We start from the raw sequence: 17,210 nt of genomic DNA, 5'->3' as shown, positions 1-17,210 counted from the left end.
CACTAAGAAGAATATATGCAGTGTATTATTTGTTGAAACTGTACTTTCGATTTGATTTGAAACTGTCTCATTGCTGTATGTTTATCAATAAAACTTTGAAAAGAGAAAAAAAAAAGAAAGGTGGTGCAAAGCATGAGTATGTAAAAGGGAAGGCTAGGAAAAGCCCTCAGGACCCATGGATTTTGAAAACTGCTCTCCAGAGAACTGATACAAAATTACTAGGAAAGAACCCAGCCCATCACCTGAGTGAAATAAGAAAAGAGCATGCAGGCAGCAAAGGCTAACAAAGAGTAATCATGATGCAAATGACTGAAAAAAATCTAGATGTAGAAGACATTTTACAGTTCAGTGCTGAGTGTGTGTCAGGTACTTCACTGGTGTTAAGTACTTTGGTTCTGATCCTTGGGGAAGGTGCTGTAATCAGACACAAAGGACTAGCTGACTTCCCCAGGCTCACCCAGCTACCTCGCTGTGGAGCTCAGGCTGGACACCAAGCAGTCGGGCACCGAAAGTGAGTTCTGAATCACCGGGCTGCCCTGCCTGCCCCAGAGAGCAGATCCTACATCCAGCAGAAAGAAACAGGGAACTGCAGGCATACTGTTGCCAGACACTGAAACAAAAATACTCCAACACAGTGGTGGCCCCAGAGGGAAAGTGGGAGACTCAGACAAAGCCCCCGCACCTTTGCTCTGACTGCAGCCCTCAGTTTTCGCCTCCCAGGGACATTGGGGATATGAAGCTGGACTTGAGAATTTAAAAAGTAGCAGTAGAGTCATTAAATTGTGAATGCTAACTTAAGTAACTACTATATACTTGGAAAATTTGTGAGTACTTGGTTAAAACTATATCAACTGATAGTGTGCACCCAACTCTTTGAGGAGGACATTCAAGGGCTCCGTGAGCTGCCCTGTGTATACAAGTCTATATATCAATGCCCACAGCTAGAGTGATGACCATAGTTAATTAGTAGTGCCAGTTTCATGCACACTGGGCTCTGTGGTCAGGAGAGCCCTCCTTAGAATTTATGTAACCGCGCAGTGGCATGGTGAGCCTTTTAGTAATGTCTCCATTCTGTAGTTTGGGTAGGTGCTGCAATGGAGCGGTAGTGAGAATACATACAACCGGATGCGTTCTTGCTCAGTGAAGTAAGTGTGTTGGGTACACTGGATCAAATGATACATGCAGTCCATAAAGAAGAAGAAGAAGAAGAAGAAAAAAGAAAACTGCAACAAACAGCAAACAGTGCTTAGCTTTAGAATAGAAACATTACAGCAACTTACTTGTCTATTAGGAAACCTTGTGGACATAGCCATGGTTTTGCATATCCTTGTTCGTTTTCTAAAATAACTTAAAATGCAGGCTATTCTAATTTCTTTGTGATTGCAGGTATAAATTGAGATTTATGAACTTATTGAAGTATGTAGTATTGGATTGCTATAATTTACCTATTGTAACGTAGTCCTATTTGTTTCTTCTGCTGCCCTGATAGATTTCTTTTTTTCTTCTTTTTTTTTTTTTTTTTTTTTTTTTTTTTTTCTTTCTTTTTTTTTTTCGGTACTGGGGATTGAACTCAGGACGTTGCACTTGCCAGGCAAGTGCTTATTCTACTAAGCTATCTCCCCAACCCTAGATTTCTTATTAACACTGGCTAGCAGTTTTATTTATCTTTGTAAAACAGCTTCATATATGTAAAAGAAATTGGTAGTAATCTGTGTGGATGCTATTATTTTATATTTTGCTTTTAAAATTCTTCAGATTCCTGTCTTTAGCAAATTTCCATTTGATCTGCAGACTTCATTTTTGTCCTGTGTTATCAAACTTGAGTGATCTGATTAAGAATTTATTTCTCATTGTCTATTAATTTCCTAGTAAATATTTAACCGATAATGAATAATATTCATTATGAGGAAAATATTAGTTATTTTGAAGTATACTTCTTCAGTGAGTTAGAGCCTTGTTACTTTTTTTTTTTTTTAGTTTATTTTTCCATTTATACAGATTTGTGGATTTAGGCAAACTGATACAGTTCCATAGTTCTCTGTATTTCATGGATTGATTGATTTCAGAACACACGTTCTGCTTGGAACTTCTGCTAGGGCTGGTTCATACTTCAGCTCACCACCTTCCTGTGCCACTCACCCAGCATTACCCTCAAGAGGAAACGGACAGAGTTGGACCTACCACTGTGGCCACTTATAGCCCAACTCTGCACAAAGTTGTTTTTTTTCTGAAAAATTGCAGAATTTGGAAAAGAAAATCTTTTCATAGACTATTCAAAAATGAAAGCAATAAATCCAATATATTAACACTGAGGAATTAAACATAGTGTTCATTCCTTAGCATTAAGGGCATGATTATCCTGGGAAAATGTGGCTGTTAGAGAAAAAATATTGGGTTGAAATCAGTGAAGCTGAAAGGCAGGTGAAATTCTCCTGATGAAAATTGCTCAGAGACTCAGTAATATCTTTTCTAAAGGACAGATGACTATGCGGGCTTAGTATGAACAGGATAAACTTGAGGAAGTTACTCTGCTTCATGCAAGTCTTCCAAAATAATAAAAGCCAGTATCTTGGAGGAACTAACAGGTTTTACAAAAAAATAACCAGTCAAGAATTCAAAGCACTTCGCCTCTAAGTTATATAGAACTGATATAGTCTTGCCAAGTAGTATGAAATGATGGCCTGTATGGGTCTGTTTTTTATCTACAATTTGTCTTATTGTTTGACAGGTTTTTTTTTCTCTTTACAGTTTACTTGTCCATCTCTAGACATCCTAATATGTGTAAAATTTTTTGTTGTTTCATGGGATTATATAACATAAAATGTTTGCTGAGTGTCAATAAAATGCTGATGCAGTGGTGTTTCTCACAGATTTCCTTCTGTACAGCAGGTCAGTGGGGCCAAGTGTGTGTCTGTGCACCAAGTTTAAGGTTATGCAGGATATTTTACAGGAAAGTGTGCATTTCCTATTACACCTGCACATATGTGCTACTGATCCCTGTTCTTGTGTGCTCAGTACCATCCCTGTGGTTTCCCTTTGTCCAGTTCAGTAATTTAATTGCAATATAAATGTAGAAACAATGGCATTCTTTGAAAATAATTGTTGTAATATGCCTACTCCTTTTTTAAAAGAATTTTTGTATTAGTATTTGTTTCCAGTACATAATGGTGGCATTGATCTTGAGGAATGGGTACCTGTACATAACACATCTTGATTTGTTTTCCTCCTATCCTACCTCCTCCTCCCTCCATCTCTTGGTCCCTTTCCCATCTGAGAGAGACCTTCCTCCCTCCTTCCTGTTCTGCAGCTCTTTATACTTGGGTTTCTTATGTAGGAGAAACTGTGTGATTTATAAGCTGTGTGTCTCATTTATTTCACTTAACATTGTGGTCTCAAGGGGCATCCATTTTCCTTCACATGACTCAAGTTTATAGCAAAATAGTGCTCCATGGTATGTAAATGCCACATTTGCTTTATTTGTTCATCTGTAGGTGGACATACAGGCCACTTCCGAGATTTAGCTCTTAAGAATTGTGCTGCTGTAAACCTGGGTATGTATGGATCTCTGTCAGAGGGTGATTCTGGGGAAAAACACCAGAAGGGGAATACGCAGGTCAAATGGAAATTTCTAGTCTTAGTTTTTTGAGGGATGTCTACACTGATCTCCATAGTGGTTGTACTAGTATACGTCCCCACCAACAATGTGGAAGATCAGCTTTTCGCCCACAGCCTTGCCAGCATGCATCATTATATAATTTCCTGGTGATGGCTGTTCTTTCTCAGATACAATGGAATCTCATTTTAATCTACATATCCCTAATGGCCAGCAGTGCTGAGCATTTCTTCATGTGTTTGTTGGCCACGTGTACCTCTTCTGAGAAGTGTCTGTTTCGCTTGCAAAACTGACCTTCTGCATGTGGTTTGTCATGTGAGCGCACAGCCCCACTCCTCAGTGCTTGTGTCTCTCTGGTGAGGAGCTCAAGGCCCTCCTGTTCTGAGACTTTGTTCTCAAGGACCACCCTGTGCTCTTCAGCATGCTGCTGGACATTTTTTGCCACATAAGAAAGTGTTGGAGTTAGGGCTCATGGCCTTGCCGTTTGACGGCTTTCTATCCCATTTGTACAACAGGAGTGTCCTCACTAGCCACAGAACTCCTTGTGCTGTACCTTAACACTGCTAAGCTTAATCTGAGGTCAGTAAGAGCTGGACTGCAGCATCTCACAGACAACTACACTGCCTGGAACTCTGCCAACACACTCTGTGGTGGCTTTACACAGAATCATGTATATTTACATGTATATATATCTGCCAGGCCTGTAATTTCAAAGCTTAATATCTAGCTTTCTAGTAGTTATATAGTTATATTAGGGCATTCTTTAGATCTGTTGCCTTCTGTAAGAAATTTTAAAACATCTTGTGTTTGTGCTATTTTTGTTTCCTTCAAGATTCCAAGGGCTTCAACTATGATCAAAATGATTGGCCCCACATGTACATGACATCATTTCCAATGACGTTTTATTCAAAGTGGGCCAAGGGTCATGTGGAGGCACAATGGCTTTAAAAGTTACATGAAATGTCGTTGACATTTAGGTGGCACTCAGCTGATCCTTTGGGTAGCCTGGTTGTGTCTCCTGAGAGTAGTCAAGAGTCTGGCATCATCCCTGACAGACGGTGTCCATCCCTCCCTCCCGGTCTCAGAGTAGAGTCCAAGATCCAGATCCACTTTCTTGAAAGCCTCTCGCTCCTCACCAGATAGATCTGCCTGTTCTGTGTGCCTGGAGACAACTGTCTAGTTGTCTCCCCAAAGCCTCCTGAAGTCATTGTGGCAGGCTGTTAAGAGTTTGTGAGTAACTCATTCTTTGTTTCTGCTGCAAAAACTGTAGCGTTCATTCTCATAGGGAAATAGCTATCAGATTGCTAAGGGGCAAGAATAGCCATTGCCCCTGGAGAAAAATTTTGTATTTCATTTCAGTATCTATTCTGTGTTAATTTATTAAATGCTGTAACTCTAAGCTCCTGGCATAAATATGCACATTCTCTTATTCTCTGTTGAGGACATAGTACACCTTTGCGGAAGGTTTAGCCTGTGGATGCTGGGCAGTTCTCTTATTGTGGGCCTTGTGCCTCTGTGCTTCTTATTCTTTTTTCCTTTACCTCACTGTATATTCAATTTCAATTGAAAAGTAATAATAGTGCGTAGGTGTGTGGTGCCTTGAGACTTTTCTATTCATGTGTACATTGTGTAAGTATCAAATTAGGGACATTGTTGTATCTGTTACGGTTTGTGTCTTGTCTCCCTAAAGCCTCATGCAGTCATTGGGGCAGGCTTCTAGAGTTTGTGATTAACTCATGATCCGTTGCTGGAATTATGAGTATGAGTGATATACCCACCCTGGGGTGGATAGTCTGACTACAGGATAAGGAAGTAAGAGAGGTTTGCTAGCCGCTGCGCTGCAGCCCCTGTTCCTCCCTTTGCTTTTTGCTGTTTTCCACCACCGTGAACTGCTGCCCCCTGCCATGTGCCACTTACTGCCTTGGAGCCAACTCAGTATGGACTGAAACCACCACTAACTATGAGCTAAATAAATCTTTCCTTCCTTAATTTTAGGAGTCAGGCATTTTGTCCCAGCAATGAGAGAAATGTAACTGAGACAGTATCCATCTGCTTAAACTTTTATCACTGCTTTGTGCTGAATATGTCCAAAACTGGTTGCTAATTTAAAATACACTGCACTTATTGTTCACTGTGTCACACAGCTGTACAGTGGAGCACCAGTGTTTGTTTATCCCTCTCCTGTGACAATAGTGCTGTGCCTGTGAATCATCCTTCCCCATGCCGTGGGGTAGTTGATGCTTGTCCTAGCAGGGTGAAGGTGGAAATAAGCAGCTAGCCATGGGGATCAGGGCAGGGTGGGAACAGCAACTGTCTGTTGGGGAAGGATGAGCCCACCTTGAAGGTATAAAAGAGCATACCAGTGCCTGCATGGGCTAGAAGTTCTGTAAGACCAAGTAGTACAGAAGACCGTAGGACCTAGCCTCCTGGGGAATTGGAGGCTCTCAGCAGCCACACAGATGCCTTGCCTCATCAAGCATTTGTCACTTTTTCTGGACCCTTGCATTTGTGTACCCCAAGAGAAGGGATAGTGGCCAGCAGCCTTCCTGATTTGTGATGCCTTATACAGTCCCACCCTGTTCCTCTTGGGCCCAACATGTGGCCATTTTCTTTAGGAAATTGGTTCAAAACAGCTTAGAATATGAGGGAAAATTATTTAACTCACATGTGGAATATGCAAGGTGTGAGCTGTAGCTACCATCCCTTGTCCAAAGGAGGTTGGCCTTTGTTGTCACCCTCAGTAGGTGGAGGCGTCACTCCTGGACCCCATCCCAGTGTCACTGCATTGGGATCCTTCAGTACAGCCATGAAACTCATCTCATCCCAGCATGAGGTAGACACAGAGGCATCACTATTTCAAACCGATTTCCCTCCTGTACATGACCCTGTGAGGAGAAGCTCACTGCTTAAGGACTGCATGTGTGAAGCTCAGGTCTGTTGACTAGCCACTACGTAAGAACCACAAAAGATAAACCTATATCTTTGGAGATCCGGACAGAGGGGAAGAATTTATTATTTGAAAACCTCTCAGGTGGTTCGGATGTGGCATGAGAAGAGGAACACCACATGAGACTCACAGAGGCCCCACATTCCATCCTAACCTTGACTGTTGTAGTTTGAGTTCTCGGTGAAGGTGCTGGGGACACAGTGGACAGGACTGCAACTTACATAGCCCCACAGAGGTTCTGGTCCAGTGGGAAGAGCACATCACCACAAGGAGACCTGTGGAGAAAGTGAGACAGTGGGAAAGAGAAAGCCTCACGTGCAGAGGGCAGAAGGATGTTGATGAGGAGGTGACAAGGATCTGAGACCCAGTGCACAGATGGGGGCAACCATTTTGTCTTCCATGGGGAAGACAAAAACTTGGCTTTAAGAACATCTTGAGGTTGATTTTAAAATCCCAGATATCCTTATGGAATAGCCCCAGTTTTGGATTATGATTTGAGTTTTTGTTTCTGGTTTAGCTTTGATTTTCAAGCACAGTTTTGCATGAGCATCCTTTTGCTTTGCTGGACATGATCACAAGTAGCTGTTCTGTGGAAGTGTGCCTTCAGATGGGGCGGCTGCCCAGCTCATACGTAGGATGGGCCCTCAGGTACTCAGTGATGACATGAAAGGCTCAGGGACGAGTGATTGGGGCCATTTGGCTTTCCCTGCTGGGTCTGCAGCCCTGTCCATTGCTGTTTTGTGTCATAAGGTGAATCACTTATCATAGACAGAATAGAAAGAGCTTCACTTTCTGTATTTCTAAAACTCATTTCGTGGTAATGTACTTCTTGTAGTGCAACAAAAGAGAAGATGACCTTACCCTGTTCATCACCAGGGCCTGTCTGTGACTTCTTCTTACTCTGCCTGCCGCCTTCAGTTGTTAACTTCTCTTCATTCCTGACCTGCAGCCTGCAACTGAATGAATATGTTGGTGTTAATGTCTTTGACTTGGAGAAGTAAAAAACAATTATCGTGTAACTTTTATCCATAGCCAGGAATCAGAAAGAAAGATGAAAAACCATCACATGCAGCAGGGAAGGGGAGTGGGAAGACTAAAGGCACATTTTGTCCTCACATTTTGTCAGCCTAGTAAGGTTCCTGTACCATCTCAGTTTGATTCAGCCGCCTGTGAAGGCTCAAAAAAGTTAAGTGATGCATGTACAGTAAATGTAAAGACACACGGAGATATTCAAGGCACTATAATGGAGCATGTCAGAAAAAAATGTGGAATCAGAGAGTTCAATTTGCAGTCGATTTATTCATTTTATAGCAGTGATAATCACTAAGCATCACTGTGTCCTCATTTGCATTACAAAGGTGATGATATTTGGGTGGGTTTTCGTTTTTCTTTCTTTTTTTTTTTTTTTTGTTTGTTGCTTTTATTTTTCATTGAGGTTTATTTTTTGTCTTTGGTGCTGAAGACTGAACCCAGGGCCTCCAGCTTGCTAGGCAGGCGTTCTGCCGCTGAGCTAAATCTCCAGCCCCAATATGGTATTTGCTTTTGATGATTCTGAAAGTAGTAAGTGAAGGAAGTACTGAGTAAGTAGTTTTTAAAAGAATTTCTTTAAAGGAAGTGGAAATTTTTAAGAAATAGCAGTTTGTAGTGATTGCTTTTATTCTTGCACAGTTTCTTCTATACCTTTTGCTGAAATCTAGACTGCTGGTATCAGAATGTGTCCTGTAAAAGTACCTTTCTTTACAATTTAAATTTAATTACAGGTTTTTTAGGTAGAACCTTAGATAAGGATGTGTGTGTTAATTGATTATAGTTTAGTCAATTCAGTATCTTTATGATGCGTATCAGCAGCCTTGTGTCTCCAGGAAGCAACTGCGTAGTGCTCATGCAGCCCAACTCCACGGTGCATAGATCATGCCAAGTGCTGGACCTTCTCTTTACCTGTCATCTGAAAAATGAAAACCTGTTCCTTGATAGTGTCAGAACTGACCTACAGAGTGTGCATGATTTCTCAACACAGTGCCTCCTACAAAATTGTTAAATACGTAAAAGTAACAGCCATTATGTTTATTATTGTTATCCTTATGTTTCTGATTAATTTGTGAGTGAACAGACTGGGGTACTCCAGCCAGACATTCCCTTGGGGATTCTAAGCGAAGTACTTAGCTTGTTGGTCTCACATTCCTGTTTTGCAAAATGATGTTTTGGCTTAGATGAAATTAATTCTGACTCTAAAATGTTTCATTTTATTAGCTAACTCAGTGCTATAAGCTAAAGAACAAATGAATGAATCTCACTTGTTTCTTTCAGTTTGTGGGGACATCCATGGGCAATTCTTTGACTTGATGAAGCTCTTTGAAGTGGGAGGATCTCCTGCCAACACTCGCTACCTCTTCCTGGGGGACTACGTTGACAGAGGATACTTCAGCATCGAGGTGAGTCCATGGCTTTCTTCTTTGTCCTCCTGATGGATCTGGACGCCTAGAAAGGAGTTGTTAGTGCCTTAAGGAAAACCAGGTACAACAGCGAACTTTAACAGACTCCATGAATGGAACATTCCACATCTTTCCTTCAGCAATTCCCATATTAAGAAAGAATGCATAGGAATGTGAGACCTGGCTAGTATGGATTTTGCCTTTTATACACTTTATGTTTTTGGAAATTTGCAAAAGCATTATTATATGTTAGAGTAGATATTTCTATTCCTTTTGATAATGTAGGCAGAAGTACATTATCTTGTGCATGAACCCCTAACAAAGTGCATTGTATCTACATGTGCACGTGTGAGCACACATGCAGCTTTTGTTTTATCTTTTGTTGGCAGCTGTCATCCAGCTGGGGTAATTTCTCAAACTGGCTAAGTAAAGCAAAGCAGATGACCTTTCCATGCACCTGTTTTCATTGAGTAGAAATTATACTCAGAGTGAAGGCAAGCACCAACGACTGCGTGCTGGTCCAGTACCTGGGCTTCCTGCCTCCCAGACCAACTCATATGTAGTACAGGCTCAGCAGATCCTTCTAGCAAGAAATGGTTTGGGGTACAAATCAGTCCCGAAAGTCAGAGCTCATGTATACTGGATGACATTAAACATGCTGTTAACTACAGCAGCTTTAGTGTGGTGGTAAACACCTGTGATCCCAGTACTGTGGGCAGAGCCAGGGACTTGGCATGGAGTCCAGCCTGGGCTGAAGAATGACTCTCGGACTCTGCCTCAGGTTAAAAATAAAATGAAAGGGCTGGGTGTGCAGCTCAGTGCAAAGGGTTCAATCCCTAGAATTACCAGAAACAAAAATGTAAAGAAGAAAGCACCCTTAAAGAAATAAATCAGCTTTACAGAAGTCTCACATGAATGTCATACTGCATATTTATAAGCATTATATAAAAGAGATTCTATACTTTTAAATATTACTATTTATTTACTTATTTAATGTGGCCAGCTCAGCCCACCCTCAGGATAGAGCTGGCGCAGCTTGTGGTGCTAGGGATTAAACTATGGTCCCTGCACTTGTGTAAGCCTGCCTAAGCAGGCACATTAGACTGTTGAGCTATCTCTCCAGCCCCTATGTTTGATTTATTAATAAGGGTATTTAATGTTGAAAAACAAGTTGGCCATAAGCAGCTTTGTTTAAAACTGTTTTGAAGTCATACCAATTTTTGATGACTCATTTTACCTAGTCATTGATTGACTTTTTTTCTCTCTCTCTCTATAGATAGACAGACAGATAGGTAGATAGATACAACCATATAGATGTATATATAGATACAGATGGATTAGATGAATGGATAGATACCTATAGATACAGATATACATATGCACACACAGAGACATGTTTTGTATTTCCTCCACTCAGTAGACAGCTGCTATCAAATGTCTAAAGTAGATAACCACTATGATTGGGACTGGGAAGAATTTGAAGAAATGTCACATACCTCTTGGCTCTCCAGAAACCTAAATCTATATGGGAAAATACAGCCGTAAAACTCTATATAGAATCCCAGGGCTAGGCTAGCTGGTCCTCCTGCATTCACCTGTGGGAAGGGACTCCTAAAATCTTGTGGTACAGAGATGCAGACTATCAGTGCTGCTGGGAAATAAAGAATGAAGGCTGCTGGGACCAAGCATGGCTGAGTAGTACGCCAACTCAGACCCTGTAAGGTATAGCAGGAGGGCCCACAAAGGAGGACCCCAGAACCCAGACCTTCGAGGAAACTTGACCAACTCACCTGTCAGAGAAGGCACTGAGTGTGGCTTGCTCAGACACAGTACCTGTGTGACACCTGCTGGGAGTGGTTAGACCTTCCCAACATAGTGATCTGGACAAGATCGGGACTTGTGTGTCCTTGTCAGTACCCTCGTTGGCACCCAGGCCAGGGTGGCCCCTGGGCCCTGGACCAGGCACCCTGTTGTGGCTCTGAGGTCCTAGCCCTATTTCAGAGTTACCTCATGACCCAGGTGGGCTCCAGTAGGGTCCACCTGTAACTCCCCACTACACCAACAAGAAGGAAACCAGAAAGAGAGGGGTGGGTGCTCCTGCTCAAGGATGCTTTCCAGACATGCGTAGCTTCCCAGCTTGCCATCCCAGGTCATCAAGGCCTCCGTAGCTAGGCCTAAAAACAAGATGGAAGGCAGAATTGTAAGGAGAGGGTAAAGAGCCTGCTCTTCCCCTCCAAGCGGGTTACTTCAGTACTTCAGACCCATCTTGTTCACTTGACATCTGTAGTGTTTCTGAGAAGGACTCTGGGGATGAATGGAAGTGTTCTTTGTTCTCTGCAGCTCCCCCAAGTGAGGGAGCCCTGAGGCTGTCCTTTGGGGAGGAATTACTTTTATCAGGCAAATGGTGGAGTGCTGTATTAGAAATTTTTGTAGTATCATGAAATTTGTGATTTCTTTTTACCAACTTAGTTTGTAATTTTTAAACCAAAGATAATGTTCCATATTAATTTGGCAGTAAAGAGAAAGTACTACACCATGTGTTGCCTAATAACAGCACAGCTGGACTGTCTGTGTCTCACCAGCTCTGTCTTGGACTGGCTCTGTTGGCTGTGTTATTTCTTAAATTTCATTGGTTTTTCTTTAGCTTGTGTTTTTAAGATTTCAGTTTTTGATTCTGTGCCCTCAAACCATTTGAAATTCCCTAGACTTTCCCTAAGGTGAGCTGTTTAGAGCTTTCTATTTTTTAAGTAAAAAAAAATCAAAAATCAATATTCACTAGCTTGTTCAACTATTTTGACTCTGAAGATGTTAAATCTACAGTTAACTTAGATATTTGAAAAAAGACAATGCTTTGTATAGTATGCTCCTTTTGACATTCAAGCAAAGAACCAGATTATATATTGGTATTGTACCACATGGTGTTATAATGGAACATATGAAAGTTCTGAGGTGCATATCTTGACATTTCCAATCTCAAACTGGCTCTTGAGCTGAGCTCCAGGAGTCTGAAGGGACAGCCCATGAACTTGCTAAGGACATACAGAAATGACAGATGTCTCATATGTAAGGTGATCTGTGTTAATAAGACTGTGACCTTTGAGGGGCTTTAGAATGTCTCAGTGGTGTCACTATCACACTTAATGAGAACAGACATGTATATAAAATGTACTTACTGAGTATGCATGGATTAGGGAAGCCAGTGTTGTTTGCACACTTAGATGCTGCTGTTGAATGGTGTGAATGAATGACTGCATCTGTGCCCCCAGCTGTGGGAAGAACATGCAGAGCTCCCTTCTGTGGGACACACACAAGGAGTGCAGTGCAAAGGCTCGACCCCTGTGCCCTTTGCACCACCCACAGCCTGGTCATGCTGTATGCCATGGAAGCACAGAACCCGGGGACGCCAGCTGGCTCATACTGTGCACCGCCTGCACCATGTTGGCGCAGTTCCCTCCCCACCTTTGTAATCTGAAGGTCATTGCATTCAACAGAGAATATTCCCCATAAGTATATTGTTGGTCGAAGAAAAACCCTGAAATCCAAGCTTAGTTCTCCATCAGTGCCGTCCTAATAGGTTTCAGAAGGTTGCTGATTCATCACAGTAATCCAAGGCTTCCCTGTGAGGCCTCTCCTCAGCTGTCCTCTGAGCAGAGAGCAGCTCTGTTTTTTTACCAAATCAGCTCTGAAGAGTAGTCTGGTTTTCTCTGCCAGGCGTATTTATTGACTCTGAGTAATGTGCCCCGGGCAGCACACAGAGCTGAATTTTTGCACTCTCCCCGCAACCTCCCCGGTTTTCTCTTTTTGGCCAGGATTTAGAAAGCATGTCTCACAAAGTTAGCCCAGATACAAGGCAGCTGTTGAGTAATGACGAAAGAGGTGCCTTAATTTGGGGAAATAATTTGTCTGATATCAATGCCCCATGCTGATGATTGCGTTACACCACTTCTGTCTGATCAAGCACATGTGTGTGCATGTGCCTGAGTGACTCAGACTTGCATGGACGGGCATGCAGCTGGCTCCTCTGCTTCCCTCATGAGCTGTCTGTGCAGCACTTGGGCTCCCAAGCCATCCCACTCTGCTCTGTTTGCATCCAGATCTTACCTTGCCTCCAGCACTTTCAAGTGTGAAAGTTGTTGTGTTCGTTAGCTGTTAACTCAGACACCAGAGTGACCCACAGCCAGCCAAGCAGTATTCTGTGGCCCAACCTGACTGACACTAGTGATCCAGCCTGCAGCAAGCAAGGTGCAGTGACAGAGTGGCACTGTAGACTCCAGAACAATCATCTGTTGTCTCCCTGCAGCCTGTGACCTCTACAGTGCGTTACTTTCCCATGGCTGCTGCTCAGGGCCCTTGTCAGACAAGGCAGGTGACATTCCAGGAGTTTGTACCCCTTCCCAGCCAGTGCACACCCTGTGCCATCACCCAGTGATAGAGAGAAAGTCCTATAGTGGGAGAACTTCACAGTGTGGATAGCTTACCAGTTCAGGGAGCTGATCACTGTGTTTTCTTTTTTATTTTTTTGCTTTCTTCATCCTCTATTTCCCTATGCAATTATTCAAGAACACTCACCATGGAAAAATGAGAGGCACAGAGGAAACCATTGCAGTGTTACTATCAATGAGCTAATTAAACAAATGAAATAATATTCTTAGTGCTACTCTCTTGAGGAAGATAAATAAATAGGAAAAACCTTTTGTCTATGACGAAAATTAACAAAAAGAGAAGGCCTAGTATTTATCTGGGTCACCCAAACTAACTTTAAGTTGCACTTATCTGTTAAATGAAGAGTAAGGCTGGAGGATAATTGGTGGGTCACTTAGGTGATGGGGATCACTCACAGCTCCCCCACCGAGCGGCCATGGACCCTGAGCGGTGTTGCCTCAACAGTTCCTGCATGGGGGGGTTCATCAGAGTCACCAAGTACCATGTGCACAAGATAACCTATTATTTTTAGCTCATTTTTCTATCTCTTTCACTGATGTGATTTTTTGTAAGAAACTCCTACTTCAAAACCCCCCCCCCGATAGCAGGTTATAATTTTCTTGAAGCTCTTGAGCGCTGCAGCACATTGGGACTGTAGATGCAGAGCCATTGCCAGCGAGTCTGTGTTGTGTTTGGCCACTGGCTTCTGCCAGATGTTGAGGGCGAGGCCTGATGGGCTCCTCCCTCTCCTTCCACCACTTCTTCCATATTGGCTGCCCTTGTGGTTTTCCTAGTGTTTGGGAAGATACTTTATTCTGGCCACAAGGGAGAGGGAAATAAAATGTGAAAGGAGAACTCTTATTTCTATGGTATTTGGAGCCAGGAATTTGGAAATGGGATAATTTTCCTTCTCTGTTTTCTTTCTGTCCCTCTTTCTTTTCCTCCTTCCTTTTGTTTCTTCTTTCATTCCTATTTACAGAAATGGAGTTAATATTTCCTAAACTCCTAGAATTTGCTACCGATTTTGCATCCACTAAAGGATGAGGAATATCAGGTGTTTCACACCATGTGAGGGTACCCCATGGAGATGATCAGGTTTAGCATGGAACATATGTACCACTCTTTGGGCTTTTAAAAGGATAATGAAAGAGCCACATCAATTAAGATGAAAGGTGATGAAGTTGTAGAACTACATGCTAGTGTCAAAGCAAGATGCTTAACATATGGCAAAGGGAAAACATGGTGGGTCCTAGGATATGACTTCTCCGCTGTTCGATTGGGGTTTTTTAAATGCACCAGTTTTTAGTTGGATAGGTAATAGGTTTGCAGTAAATTTTTACAGAGAAAAAAAAACGTAAAGAGGTAAGAGTTTTTATTACATTTTTTAGAAAGTTGGAGACAGGGAGTCTTTGAGTACTAGCCTGTAACTGGGTATGAGAAGCAGTTTGAGAAGAGCGCATGGCAGGGTTCATGGATTGGTAGATGTGATGTGACCTGTCACTACTGTCCTTGGCTTCATGAGCCAGACCCACAGTATGTAGCCCAGGGAAGCCACAGCATGCTCTTCTCTCCCTCAGTAAAGCACCAAACTAGAGAAATGTCAGCATATTTGAAGGGCTCTACTTACCCATTCCTATTCCAAATCAGATAGATAGATAGATAGATAGATAGATAGATAGATAGATAGACAGACAGACAGACAGACAGACAGACAGACAGACAGACAGGAAATTTGTCAGACACATATAGGTCAAACTCAGATTAAGGTATATGCTTGTACATTTTAACTTAGGTGCAGTCCTCTCGTTACCACTAATGGTAGTTCACTAATGGTATCTCTTCTGAAGTGTGAGGTGGCTTTGGGTGGTACAGTGCAGCTGTGTGGTGCTATAAAGCTGACATACAGGCCAGATTCTCAGATATGAAACATGCTCCTTATGGAGACCATGGGAGTCCACACCCCATGGCCTTGTAGGGACCCCTTGCAGGCTGCGTGCTGCCAGCCCAGGAACCCTGTCTCCTCAACGCTTGAGCTCAGATGTTTGCTCTAGCTAGAACTTGGTCATAGGAAGTTAAGCAAAGTAGCACATGTAATGTCACCTTCTTACCTCTACTTTCAGTACATGACATTAATGTCATTCTGTCATTGTTTGCTTTAAACATAACCTCATAGTTGGTGATAATACCTTGTTGAACAATATAGTAATATACAATTGTTTTAATAATTAGCATTTTCTTTAGAACTTCAGCTGTATATTGAAACATAAAATTACCTTCCACTCCTTTCATAAATTTCCGTAGAGGCCCACAGAGATGATTATTTTCCCCAGTAGCGCACCAGACAGAACGCTAGCAGCCTCTCCCGCTAGGCCTCTGCCAGCATACCTGCTTTGTGTTGGGAAACTGATGTATAAAATAAAACGTGTGTTTTTGTTTCAGATTCGGTAGCCAGAATATAAGTTGTCTCAATATTTTTATGGATGTCACCTTCTTACCTTTACTTTCAGAACATAATTTTCATGAAAATGAGAGTATTTCCTGACATACTGCTTTATATCCCCTGTGGCTTCTTACCAGGTGCTGGTTGCGGACAGGCACTGTGTGGTAGCACATTGCCCTTAGGCTTCTTCCTCGGTCCGTGTCTGCCTCCTGTCACTGTGTGGCCTGTGGCTCTGATTCTACATGGGATGTCAGCTTCGTGCAAAGCACTGTTTGGTCTAATTGGCAGCATCCTCCCTGCTACGGCCTGGCTTGGGGACGTAGGCTATGGGCACGTGCTTGACTCACATCTTCATGACATGAATGCTTTGACTTTCACAAGTACAATGGGAAAAAAATGTTTATTTTTATGTTGTTCTTTTTCCTTTTTTTCCAGTGTGTGCTGTATTTGTGGGCCTTGAAAATTCTTTACCCCAAAACACTGTTTTTACTTCGTGGAAATCATGAATGTAGACATCTAACAGAGTATTTCACATTTAAACAAGAATGTAAGTATGCCTTGAGCTTCTCCCTTTAGTGCCATATGTATTGAATGAATAGCCTCCTCGCTAATTGATAGCTAAGTGTCACTTGAGCCACTGCCTAAAAGTAAAACCTTATTTTGCTGAATTCACGCACTTACAATATTTAAATGACTATGGAATGCCCTTCTCTGACAAAACTAACCAAAAAAGGGGGATACAAAAGAATGACCATTTTGTATCTGTATATTCATAGTAGTTAAGATAGATATACAGTTGCATTCTCTTAATTCAATGAATAGAGAGATTTGTTCTAGTAGTGTTTGTGGACAGGATATCTTGTACATGAATAACCACTAAGACAACAATATGCAATGTATTAACTATTGAAACTGTGCTAGTAATCGGTTTTGAAACTCTCATTGCTGTGTTTCTCAATAAAATTATTTTTTAAAAAAATACAATAAACTAATGATGCTTCCTGCCATGCCCTGTTCCTTTTGAAGCACAGGGAGTATAGGAATTCAAAGTTTTAAAAATTGTAAGTTCTATATAAAATAATAATCTGTGAATTTGAATTGACATTTGATATAATTTATACTTGGAGAAAACAAGTGATTACCTTTTAAACACAGTCAATTTGTAGCACAATCTAGATAACAATTCTGTGTAGTAAAGTAATAACATGCAGGAAAAGAATCCTACACTGATCGCTTATCACTAAGGGAAGGCACATGGAGGCCAGTGCGATCCCAGTTCCTCCATTTCTGGATGCTGTAGCCTCCGGCCACTGGTATATTTTGACTTCTCTCATTAGAGGTGGGTCTAGGGGCGCC

General features: G+C 42.0%; 1 protein-coding gene across 3 annotated transcripts in view; it reads left to right on the top strand.

Annotated features, from left to right (window-relative positions):
• Nucleotides 1-17,210, top strand: part of Ppp3ca (protein phosphatase 3 catalytic subunit alpha) — a 261,596-nt gene that overhangs the window by 191,702 nt on the left and 52,684 nt on the right. For all 3 annotated transcript variants that reach the window (XM_004643706.2, XM_004643705.2, XM_023703850.1), the window contains exons 3-4: nucleotides 8,868-8,992; nucleotides 16,290-16,401. In XM_004643706.2, coding sequence (XP_004643763.1) covers nucleotides 8,868-8,992; nucleotides 16,290-16,401 — 237 coding nt within the window. The remainder of the gene's footprint in view (nucleotides 1-8,867; nucleotides 8,993-16,289; nucleotides 16,402-17,210) is intronic.

The sequence above is a fragment of the Octodon degus genome, unplaced genomic scaffold (genome assembly GCF_000260255.1).
Source record: "Octodon degus isolate 3935 unplaced genomic scaffold, OctDeg1.0 scaffold00183, whole genome shotgun sequence".
In the NCBI taxonomy this organism is placed as follows: Eukaryota; Metazoa; Chordata; class Mammalia; order Rodentia; family Octodontidae; genus Octodon; species Octodon degus.
This window is presented reverse-complemented; position numbering and strand designations above follow the sequence as displayed.